The sequence below is a fragment of the Erythrolamprus reginae genome, chromosome 10, assembly GCF_031021105.1.
Source record: "Erythrolamprus reginae isolate rEryReg1 chromosome 10, rEryReg1.hap1, whole genome shotgun sequence".
NCBI lineage: Eukaryota > Metazoa > Chordata > Lepidosauria > Squamata > Dipsadidae > Erythrolamprus > Erythrolamprus reginae.
Genome location: NC_091959.1, coordinates 15,159,596 through 15,172,095, shown reverse-complemented (window position 1 = coordinate 15,172,095; position 12,500 = coordinate 15,159,596). Strand labels below are relative to the sequence as shown.

Below are 12,500 nucleotides of genomic sequence, written 5' to 3'. Positions count from 1 at the left end.
AGGATCTACTCCTCTTTCAGTAAAATAATATTTTCTCATGTTGCTTTTGATCTTTCCCCCAACTAACTTCAGATTGTGTCCCCTTGTTCTTGTGTTCACTTTCCTATTAAAAACAGTTCCCTCCTGGACCTTATTTAACCCTTTAACATATTTAAATGTTAAATGTTTCTATCATGTCCCCCCTTATCCTTCTGTCCTCCAGACTATACAGATTGAGTTCATGAAGTCTTTCCTGATACGTTTTATGCACCCTTTTCCACGAGCGTGCGCTCCCCATCCCCCTGCCAGCCCATGGGGGGCGGGGGCGGGGAGGTGCCGGCAGTGGGAGGAAAGGGAGCCGCGGCCGCCCCTGCCTGCCCACGGTGCCTCCGGCCCCCTCGCGCCCCTGGCCTCTCGCCCCTGCCCCCCGCCCGCCCGATCCGCCCCCTCTCCTCCTCCGCCGCCTCCTGCCTTGGGGCGCGACTTCTTCCACGGTGGCTGCGGCTTCTCGGGACAAAAGCGCTCCCAGCCAGGGGGCTGCGAGAGAGGGCTTTCTCCGTGCGCTTCGGGAATGCCCGCCCCGCCCCTCTTGCAGCCCCTTCACTGGGAGCGCTTTCATCCCGGACTTTCAGCAAGGGGGCTGCAGTAGAGGCAGGGCAAGCGTTCCCGAAGCGCTCGGAGAAAGTGCTCTCGCAGCCCCCTCGCTGACAGAGAGGGAGAGAGAAAGTAAGTGAGAAAGAGAGAGAGAGAGAAGGGGGGAGAGAGATAGCAAGAGAGAGAAGAGAAAGAAAGCAATAGAAAGAGAGAAAGAAAACGAGAGAGAGAGAGAGCAAGAGGGGGAGAGAGTTAGAAAGAGAGGGAGAGAGAAAGTGAGAAAAATAGAGAGAGAGTAAGAGGGGGAGAGAGAAAGAGAGAGAAATGACTCTTGATTTAAAGCATATGGTAAAAAGCACCCAAATAATAACAGAGAAAAAAAACCCCAGCCATTTGTCTGTGTGTGTGTGTGTGTGTGTGTGTGTGAACTCTTTAACCATTTCCAATAGCTCACCTGTTATTGGAAATGGTTCAAGAGTTCACACACACACACACACACAAACACCCACAAGGCGGGAGGAGACAGGGATGGAAAAAGAGAAGATAGTAATAATAGTAATAGATTTTGGTTTTGTTTTATTATTAATTTCTTTTAATAAAAAAAGAAGGGAATTTCTTTCTTTCTTTCTTTCTTTCTTATTTATTTATTTATTTATTTATTTTATTTAATTAATTAATTTATTTATACTTCTATGCCGCCCAGTCCCAAAGGGACTGTCGCTCAGACACTATACTTTTCCGCCCACACCGAAAAAAAATTAGAGGGAACATTGACCCCCATTCGTGGGCAGAGCAGCAGAAAGGAAAGGCTTCTCTCACCTGTGAAGTCCACTTTGCCATACAGATCCTGAATCTGTGGAGCTAATCCCAACTTGAATAGGTACAGGCTGGGGGGAAAAAATAGGAAAATCCAAAGAAGCTCCAGCCCCATTCCACAACACAACCCAGATTCATCCATTATGTGCTTATGCTCAACCCACCCCACCCCTCTTTCTCTCACACACACACAATTATCCTTGCAAGAAGAGCAAAGAATTGTATTTCTAACAAAGGTTCATCGGTCGCGGGAGTGTGTTCCATTGGTGTTTGCTCAATTTGCACTGCTATTCTGTGGCTGCAACCGAGGGAGCCGAAGTGGCCTCAGCCCAGAGACCCTGAACCTGGGAAATCAGCTGAGGGAGAGTTCTGGGCAGTTGAGGCCCATGTCCAGAGGGCCTCCTTGTCCATCCTGTAGCTTGATGCTGCCTTCTTTGGGCTTTCCCGGCCAGGTCTTCAGCCCTGATGGTTTCCTCCACCTCCAATGCCCCCCAGGCCCAATTATGGTTGTAGTTTTCACAGTGACAATTGTGCAATTTTAAGTTCATGCTTCTTCTGTCTCTTTGGCCTCCTTGGGACTCTGGCCCAGCGACGAAATTGGGCCTGCTTAAAATAAAGGCTTCGCTAAACTCCCCCCTCCATTCCCACCTGGGTGACAGAGCCCTGGGTCAATAGTCTTCTCCATTTGGGGTGCCTTTTGGGGCACAGCCTCTTAGGTCTCCCAAGCAGCAGGACAGGAAGAGGGGAGCAACTCAACCCAGACAAGACGGAGTGGCTGTGGGTTTTGCCTCCCAAGGACAATTCCTTCTGTCCGTCCATTACCCTGGGGGGGGGGAAACTATTGACCCCCCCAGAGAGGGTTCACAACTTGGGCGTCCTCCTCGATCCACAGCTGACATTGGAACATCATCTTTCGGCTGTGGCGAGGGGGGCGTTTGCCGAGGTTCGCCTGGTGCACCAGTTGCGGCCCTATTTGGACAGGGAGTCATTGCTCAGTCGCTCATGCCCTCATCACCTCGAGGTTTGATTACTGCAACGCTCTCTACATGGGGCTACCTTTGAAAAGTGTTCGGAAACTTCAGATCGTGCAGAACGCAGCCGCGAGAGCCATCATGGGGCTTCCCAGATTCGCCCACGTTTCTACAATACTCCGTGGTCTGCATTGGCTGCCGATCAGTTTTTAGTCACAATTCAAAGTGTTGGTTATGACCTTTAAAGCCCTACATGGCATTGGACCAGAGTACCTCCGGAACCGTCTACTACCGCACGAATCCCAGCGGCCGATAAGGTCCCACAGAGTTGGCCTTCTCCGGGTCCTGTCAACTAAACAATGTCGTTTGGGGGGCCCCAGGGGAAGAGCCTTCTCTGTGGTGGCCCCGGCCCTCTGGAACCAACTCCCCCCAGAGATTAGAATTGCCCCCACCCTCCTTGCCTTTCGTAAGCTACTTAAAACCCACCTCTGCCGCCAGGCATGGGGGAATTAAGACTTTTTTCTCCCCCTAGGCCGTTACAACTGTATACATGGTATGTTTGTATGTATGTTTGGTTTTTATATATTAAGGGGTTTTAATTTGCTTTTAGTATTGGATTTTATTGTATATTTTCATGGTTGTTGTTTGCCCCCCCGAGTTTTCGGAGAGGGGCGGCATATGAATCCAATAAAACTTAAACTTAAACTTAAGACAGGAGTTTGGAGCAGGGGAGTTATCTACCGGAAGAAAAACAGCACTACAGCAGGTGTAAACAAAGAGAATCTTTGTCCCTGTTGCTATAAAGTTTTGCCGTCCGTTGCTCCAGATATTTACTAAACAAATCAATGTCTGCAACTCTGGGTTTTTTCCAAAGTAATTTTTCTTTTATAATACAACCCTAAATCAGCACACACACCAAACCTTTGTGCAATATTCATTCCACTTTTAGGTTATATTCAAGGACAACAGACTATCAGACCAACAAACTCCTAATTCTGTTTATAATGTTAAATGCTGATTGACAACCACTCTTCCAATGATCATGCCACCTATTCTCAAGAGGGAATTTTCTTCCACACATTTATTTATGTGCTGGCTTTATTATGCCTAATGGATTGCAGAAGGTCAATTTAGCACCAACATACAAAATCCACCACATCAACTTCTACACATGGGTCTATTCAATTTTTCAATTACAGTGGTACCTCTACCTAAGAACGCCTCTACTTCAGAACTTTTCTAGATAAGAACCAGATGTTCAAGATTTTTTTTGCTTCTTCTCAAGAACCATTTTCTACTTAAGAATCCGAGCCTGGAAAAATTTTCCAGGAAATTTGAGAGCAGCACGAAGGCCCAGCCAGTTTCCTGCCATTCTCCCTTTAATCCCGGCCATCTTGGGCGTTTCTGGGCTGCCAGAGGAGCCTTTTGGTGGCGCTTAAGGAGACTTTGGCAGTCCAGAGCTAACAAAGCATTTTCCTTTCTCTGGGCTCTTGGAGAGGGAATAAACCTCTGCCAGCGCCCAGAGAAAAGAAACGCTCCCTTCGCTCTGAGCAGCGACTGTCCTCCTCCTCCTCTTCTTCCTCCTTCTCCTCCCACCCAAATTCCGAGCTTTCATTTCTTTCCTAATGGGGTTGCGCGCATTATTTGCTTTTACATTGATTCTCATGGGAAAAATTGCTTCTACTTACAAATTTTTCTACTTAAGAACCTGGTCACGGAACGAATTAAGTTCGTAAGTAAAAGTACCACTGTATATATATTTTTCTTCTAATCATTTCTCCCAAGACGCTTACATAGTTTGATGTCTGTGAAGATTCTCGGTCATCCAGGCCATAGTTGACCCAAAGGTGCTTTTTCAAGAGGCCACATTTGGGACAGAAAGGACCACTCGTTTGAAAGAAGGGTCAAAGAGGCCCTCTATGCCAAAATTGAACAGCCCCTCCCTCAACAGAGAAGCGGGGAAGGATCCGACCTCATTGATCTCCAATCTACAGCACAGTCCTTCCAACAGTTGTTACTATTATTATTATTATTATTATTATTATTATTATTATTATTATTATATTTATTAGATTTGTATGCCGCCCCTCTCTGAAGACTCGGGGTGGCTCACAACAGTAATAAGAAACAGTGTAACAATGGGACAAATCTAATAATAAAAAATATATAAAAACCCCAACAATTAAAAACCATACAGCACATACATACCAAACATGAAATATAAAAAGCCTGGGGGAGATGTCTTAGTTCCCCCATGCCTGGTGATACAGGTGGGTCTTGAGTAACTTGCGAAAGACAAGGAGGGTGGGGGCCCGTTCTAATCTCCGGGGGGATTTGGTTCCAGAGGGCCGGGGCCGTTACAGAGAAGGCTCTTCCCCTGGGGCCCGCCAAACGACATTGTTTGGTCAACGGGACCCGGAGAAGGCCAACTCTGTGGGACCTTATCGGCCGCTGGGATTCGTGCGGTAGACGGCGGTTCCGGAGGTATTCTGGTCCAATGCCATGTAGTTCCAGGAAGGCTCCACACCTGTGTGCACCACTCAGGTGACCCTGAGGACACAGGTAGACCGCCTACTCGCTAAAAGGATGTAAATGACCCGCTGGCTGCAAGGAGTATCAATCCTTCCATTCCCCACCATCCAGGCAGAGCTGAAGAAGCTTCTTGGATGAGAAGCAAAACGTCTTCAAAGACAAATCTTGAAAAAGCGCCTTTGGGACACCTGCAAAGCGACATGTCAATATTTGGATGGTTTAACAGGTATCTTGTCATTACCTGAGTGCATGGATACAGTAGATGCAGCGTGGCATATTCTTCCGATCGTAGATGTCTGTTGTCTCTGGGTAAAAAATCTGAAGGGAATGCAAAAAAGGAAGGAAGAGAAGGAAAAAAAGATTGATACTGTTTGAATTTGCATTTTAAAAAAAGAACCTTTTTTCACATTGTTTATCTCCATTCAGGGGATCTAGCAAGTCATTAACTTTGGGGAGCAGAGGAAAGACTGCAAATCTTGTGACACATTGAAGAAGAGAAACTTACAGTAAAGTTGGAAAAGAAAAACTTCAATTTGGAGATGTCAAGTACAGAACACCTTTTATACGGTTAAAAAGTATATACTGTATAAGACGCACCTTTTTCCTCCCTAAAAGAGGCTGATAATTTGGGTATTCTTATACTCTGAATGCAGCTTTTTTTCCAGCCCTAATTAGCTGCTAACGATCTTTCCAGCTCTTACCTTGCAGGCTTTTTCATTGTTTCTCTCTGCAAAGAATGTTTTCCAAGCCTTAAGTCTTTGCAGGGTTTTTTTCATTGCTCTAACTGGCTCCGAGTAAGTTTCTTTCCAGCCCTAACCAGGTGCTAACAATGTTTCCAGCATTTACCAGCTTCCAAGCTCTTTCATTGCGAAGAATGTTTTCCAAACCCTGTGCTTGGTTTTATTTTTCATTCTCTATTTGCTCCAAATGTTTCTTTCCAGCCCTAACCAAGTGCCAACAATGTTCCCAGATCTTACTGGCTTGCAAGCTCTTTCATTGTTACTTTCTGCAAAGCAGAAGGCTTTCCAAGCTCTTAAGTCTTTGCAGGGTATTTTTCCCCTCTGTTCTACTTGCTCAGACTGTTTCTTTGCAGGTTCTAATGATGTTCCCAGCTCTTACTGGCTTGCAAGCTTGTTAAACTCAGAATAAAAAAAAAATTAAGTCCTTAACCAGGGGATAAAATAATGTGATGAAGCTGACCAGAATAATGACGCTAGCAAGATGAATACCTGGTAAGCAGATTCTCTTCCCTGTTTTTCTTCCCAAAAATAATGATAATAATGATAATAATGATAATAATGATAATAATAATAATAACAATTATTATTATTATTATTATTATTATTATTATTATTATTATTATTATTTATTAGATTTGTATGCTGCCCCTCTCCGAAGACTCGGGGCGGCTCACAACAGTAATAAAAAGGCAATAAAACAAATCTAATAATAAAAAGATATATAAAACCCCAACAATTAAAAAACCAAACAGCACATACATACCAAACATAAAATATAAAAGCCTGGGGGAGATGTCTCAGTTCCCCCATGCCTGGCGATAAAGGTGGGTCTTGAGTAATTTACGAAGGCCAAGGAGGGTGGGGGCCGTTCTAATCTGCGGGGGAAGTTGATTCCAGAGGGCCAGGGCCGCCACAGAGAAGGCTCTTCCCTTGGGGCCTGCCAAGCAACATTGTTTGGTTGACGGGATCCGGAGAAAGCCAACTCTGTGGGACCTTATCAGTTGCGGGGATTCGTGCGGTAGAAGGCGGTTCTGGAGGTATTCTGGTCCAATGCCATGTAGGGCTTTAAAGGTCATAACCAACACTTTGAATTGTGACCGGAAACTGACCGGCAGCCAGTGCAGGCCATGGAGTGTTGTAGAAACGTGAGCGAATCTGGGAAGCCCCACGATAGCTCTTGCGGCCGCGTTCTGCACGATCTGAAGTTTCCGAACACTTTTCAAAGGTAGCCCCATGTAGAGAGCGTTGCAGTAATCAAACCTCGAGGTGATGAGGGCATGAGCGACTGTGAGCAGTGACTCCCTGTCCAGGTAGCGCCGCAACTGGTGCACCAGGCGAACCTGGGCAAACGCCCTCCTCGCCACAGCCGAAAGATGATGTTCCAATGTTAGCTGTGGATCGAGGAGGACGCTAAGGTGCGTCTTATATTCTGGTGCATCTTGTACTCCAAAAAATACGGTATTTGCCTAGCTGACTGGGAGCTAGGAAGCCTTAGTGTCAAACAATTTCAGTCAGCAACTGCAAGCCAGCTGGAGGCTTCTAAACTAATTACAGAGATAAGCTTTTTAAGCACTTTTTACAGATGTGCTGAACCACACTGCAAAGAGACAGCGGCCAGCTACAAGGCAATGAGCACTAACTTACCCGTCAACGAAACAATGTCGTTTGGCGGGCCCCAGGGGAAGAGCCTTCTCTGTGGCGGCCCCGACTCTCTGGAATCAGCTCCCCCCCAGAGATTAGAACTGCCCCTACCCTCCTTGCCTTTCGTAAACTCCTCAAAACCCACCTTTGTCATCAGGCATGGGGGAACTGAGATATCTCCCCCGGGGCCTATACAATTTATGTATGGTATGTTTGTACGTATGTCTGCTTAATGATGGGGTTTTAAAAAATATTTTAAATTGTAAATTATTAGATTTGTTATGAACAGTTTTATTGTGTTGTGAGCCGCCCCGAGTCTACGGAGAGGGGCGGCATACAAATCTAGTAAGTAAGTAAGTAAGTAAGTAAGTAAGTAAGTAAGTAAGTAAGTAAGTAAGTAAGTAAATAAATAAGTAAGTAAGTAAATAAGTAAGCAAATAAGTAAATAAGTAAGTAAATAAGTAAATAAGTAAATAAATAAGTAAATAAGTAAGTAAATAAATAAATAAGTAAATAAGTAAGTAAATAAGTAAGTAAATAAGTAAATAAGTAAGTAAATAAGTAAGTAAATAAGTAAGTAAGTAAGTAAGTAAATAAGTAAGTAAGTAAATAAATAAATGGTGAAGGGGGGAGGGGAGAGAACTGAGAAGGTCGTAAATGTGGGCACTATTCACAAAGCACCTTTTTCTTTTCAAATAAAACATCTATGGCCACGGACGACGACAGGAGGAGCACTGAACAGGTCTCAACATTGACTTCCCTTGTTTGTCCCGCCCGCTCAGCGCATCATATAACATGTGGTCCCTCCCCTTTCCTACATTTTTCCATGGACCTGTTCATGCACCTACCAGAATATTCCCAACTCTTTCCTTCGTCAAATAATTCTTGCTCATATGAAGTTAAATCTAGAAAGGACCGCCTTCTGCCGCTCGAATCCCAGCGACCAGTTAGGTCTCACAGAGTTGGCCTTCTCCAGGTCCCATCAACTAAACAATGTCGCTTGGCGGGACCCAGGGGAAGAGCCTTCTCTGTGGCGGCCTCGACCCTTTGGAACCAACTCCCCCCAGATATCAGAGTTGCCCCCACCCTCCTTGCCTTTCGTAAGCGCCTTAAAACCCACCTCTGTCGTCAGGCATGGGGGAAATGAGACTTTCCCTTCCCCCTAGGCTTATAAAATTTATTCATGGTATGTCAATATGTATGATTGGTTTCTTAAATTGGGGCTTTTTAAATTAACTTAAATATTAGATTTGTTTACATTGTATTATTATTGCTGTTAGCCGCCCCCGAGTCTACGGAAAGGGGCGGCATACAAATCTGATTAATTAATAAATAATAAATAAAAAGTCTCTCGAGTTATTCCGATCCACCGGGGCGGGGCGGGGTGGGGGTATCTCAGATAAAGGAAGCTTTTTCGTCCCTGGAGAGCGCACAGGAACTTCCAGCCCGATCCTCCATTCCAGCCCACCTACCTTAGGGAGGCCAATTTCAGCCATTGCATTCAGCCACTGAATCACATTGTCCGTATGACGGAAGTGGAGGCCTGTGGCCTGAAACACAGGAGAAGGAAACAAATGCAAAAAATTAGACGGCGCTGCAGCTCCAGGGCAGGCTAACCCAGTGATTTTCAACCTTTTTTGAGCCGCGACACATTTTTTACATTTACGAAACCCTGGGGCACATTGAGCGGGGTGGGTGGGGGGCGCTAAAAACGTTTCGACAAAAAAATTCTCTCTCTCTTCCTCCCCCTTCACTCTATTTCTTTCTCCCTCCCTCTTTCTCTCCCTTCCTTCCCCTTTCTCTCTCTCTCTCTCCATCCCTTTCTTTCTCTTCCTTCCTTCCTCTCTTTTTTGCTCACTTTCTCTCTCCCTCCCTACCTCCCTCTATGTCTTTCTCTCTCTCTCCTTCCCTCCCTCTTTCTCTCTCTCTTGCTTTCTCTTGTTTTCTCTCTCTCTTGCTTTCTTTCTCTCTCTTTCTCTCTCTTTCTCTCTCTTGCTTTCTTTCTCTCTTTCTTTCTCTCTCTTGCTTTCTTTCTCTCTTTCTCTCTCTTGTTCTCTTTCTCTCTCTCGCTCTTTCTCTCTCTTTCTTTCTCTCTCTCTTGCTTTCTTTCTCTCTGAGTTTCACGGCACACCTGACCATGTCTCACGGCACACTAGTGTGCCACGGCACACTGGTTGAAAAACACTGGGCTAAACAACTGCTTCGCTGATCAAGAAATGAGGGTCCCATGAAACCTTTCTATGAAGAAGAGCAGCACCGCAGCCCCTTCTTTCCCGGAAGGCTTTATGGCAGCGGCCCCCCAAACTACGGCCCGCGGGCCGCATGCAGCCCGCTGAGGCCATTTATCCAGCCCACGGGTGAGTGACTGGAGCACAGGTACATACTTTTCTTTTAATTAAATTCTCTCCTTAATGTTCCTTCAAAAAGTACAACACCAATTATATTTCTAACTTATAGAAACATAGAAGTCTGACGGCAGAAAAAGACCTCATGGTCCATCTAGTCTGCCCTTATACTATTTTCTGTATTTTATCTTAGGATGGATATATGTTTATCCCAGGCATGTTTAAATTCAGTTACTGTGGATTTATCTACCACGTCTGCTGGAAGTTTGTTCCAAGGATCTACTACTCTTTCAGCAAAATAATATTTTCTCATGTTGCTTTTGATCTTTCCCCCAACTAACTTCAGATTGTGTCCCCTTGTTCTTGTGTTCACTTTCCTATTAAAAACACTTCCATCCTGGACCTTATTTAACCCTTTAACATATTTAAATGTTTCGATCATGTCCCCCCATTTCCTTCTGTCCTCCAGACTATACAGATTGAGTTCATGAAGTCTTTCCTGATACGTTTTATGCTTAAGGCCTTCCACCATTCTTGTAGCCCGTCTTTGGACCCGTTCAATTTTGTCAATATCTTTTTGTAGGCGAGGTCTCCAGAACTGAACACAGTATTCCAAATGTGGTCTCACCAGCGCTCTATATAGCGGGATCATAATCTCCCTCTTCCTGCTTGTTATACCTCTAGCTATGCAGCCAAGCATCCTACTTGCTTTCCCTACCGCCTGACTGTACTGTTCACCCCATTTTGAGACTGTTATTAATCATTATGCCAAAGTGCTTCCTTCTTTCTTTATACATTTTTCTATAAACCAAGAAAACCTTGTACAGCCAATCAGATGTTAACAAAAGAAAATTAAAAACAAAACATAAACATATATGAATTTTAGATTTCTTCCCCCCCCCCCCTAAATAGTATGTCCCCATTTTGTTTTTTACTTTAAAATAAGGTATGTGCAGTGTGAATAGGGATTTGTTCATAGGTTTTTTTTAATAGTCCGGCCCTACAACAGTTCGAGGGACAATGAACTGGCCCCCTGTGTAAAAAGTTTGGGGACCTGATCGGAGCAGGCTCCAAAAGCTTCTTAAGTGACCTTATTTGGTGCACCATTTTACATAGAAACATAGAAGTCTGACGGCAGAAAAAGACCTCATGGTCCATCTAGTCTGCCCTTATACTATTTTCTGTATATTATCTTAGGATGGATCTATGTTTATTCAGTTACTGTGGATTTATCTACCACGTCTGCTGGAAGTTTGTTCCAAGGATCTACTACTCTTTCAGCAAAATAATATTTTCTCATGTTGCTTTTGATCTTTCCCCCAACTAACTTCAGATTGTGTCCCCTTGTTCTTGTGTTCACTTTCCTATTAAAAACACTTCCCTCCTGGACCTTCTTTTAACATATTTAAATGTTTCAATCATGTCCCCCCTTTTCCTTCTGTCCTCCAGACTATACAGATTGAGTTCATGAAGTCTTTCCTGATACGTTTTATGCTTAAGACCTTCCACCATTCTTGTAGCCCGTCTTTGGACCCGTTCAATTTTGTCAATATCTTTTTGTAGGTGAGGTCTCCAGGACTGAACACAGTATTCCAAATGTGGTCTCACCAGCGCTCTATATAGCGGGATCATAATCTCCCTCTTCCTGCTTGTTATACCTCTAGCTATGCAGCCAAGCATCCTACTTTCTTTCCCTACCGCCTGACTGCACTGTTCACCCATTTTGAGACTGTTATTAATCATTATGCCAAAGTGCTTCCTTCTTTCTTTATACATTTTTCTATAAACCAAGAAAACCTTGTTTAGCCAATCCGATGTTAACAAAAGAAAATTAAAAACAAAACATAAACATATATGAATTTTAGATTTCTTCCCCCCCCCCTCTAAATAGTATGTCCCCATTTTGTTTTTTACTTTAAAATAAGGTATGTGCAGTGTGAATAGGGATTTGTTCATAGTTTTTTTTTAATAGTCCGGCCCTACAACAGTTCGAGGGACAATGAACTGGCCCCCTGTGTAAAAAGTTTGGGGACCTGATCGGAGCAGGCTCCAACAGCTTCTTAAGTGACCTCATTTGATGCACCATTTTAGTTACGTCTTGATGATTGACACCATCCCTCAAGTAGCAATTGATTGACACCATCCCTCAAGTAGCAATGATGGCATTTTTCTCATCTACGAATTGTTTCTTGAATCCTTTTTTTTTAAAAAAATCTAAAGCTTCCTTATCCAACAGAACAGGAAATGTTCACCTACCTTGTATCTAGTTTGCTCACGATCATAAATTTTTTTGAGAGGACACCACTTTGGGGGAGAAAAAGTTTCCAAGTTTAGCCAGGTGGACCCCATTCCTCAGCCCTTCTTCCAGCTCTGTTGTCGGGGGCAGCTCTTCATTCAGACATGCCTCCATCCACCTGAGAAAAGAGGGCAGGAGCCAATTAGGGAAGAATTTCCAGGACCATCAAAATGAAACCCAGCTTTGGAAACACACTTTACTATACCAGAACAATTGGAAATGAGAAATGTTGTGGAAATACAATTGAATATGGACCATACCTCCGGGACCGCCTTCTGCCGCACGAATCCCAGCGACCGGTTAGGTCCCGCAGAGTTGGCCTTCTCCGGGTCCCGTCGACTAAACAATGTCGTTTAGCGGGACCCAGGAGAAGAGCCTTCTCTGTGGCGGCCCCGATCCTCTGGAACCAGCTCCCCCCGGAGATTAGAACTGCCCACACCCTCCTTGCCTTTCGTGAAGTTCTTAAGACCCATCTCTGCCGTCAGGCATGGGGGAATTGACACATCTCTCCCGGGCCTATATTTATTATTTTATTTATTTATTACTTAGATTTGTATGCCGCCCCTCTCCGAAGACTCGGGGCGGC

At 44.5% G+C, this 12,500-nt stretch overlaps 1 protein-coding gene across 1 annotated transcript in view; it reads right to left on the bottom strand.

Annotated features, from left to right (window-relative positions):
• The window catches only part of LOC139172951 (ras GTPase-activating-like protein IQGAP1), a 75,844-nt gene that overhangs the window by 60,170 nt on the left and 3,174 nt on the right, over positions 1–12,500 (bottom strand). The window contains 5 exon segments of the mRNA XM_070762295.1: positions 1,393–1,460; positions 5,134–5,210; positions 8,746–8,823; positions 11,875–11,913; positions 11,915–12,032. Coding sequence (XP_070618396.1) covers positions 1,393–1,460; positions 5,134–5,210; positions 8,746–8,823; positions 11,875–11,913; positions 11,915–12,032 — 380 coding nt within the window.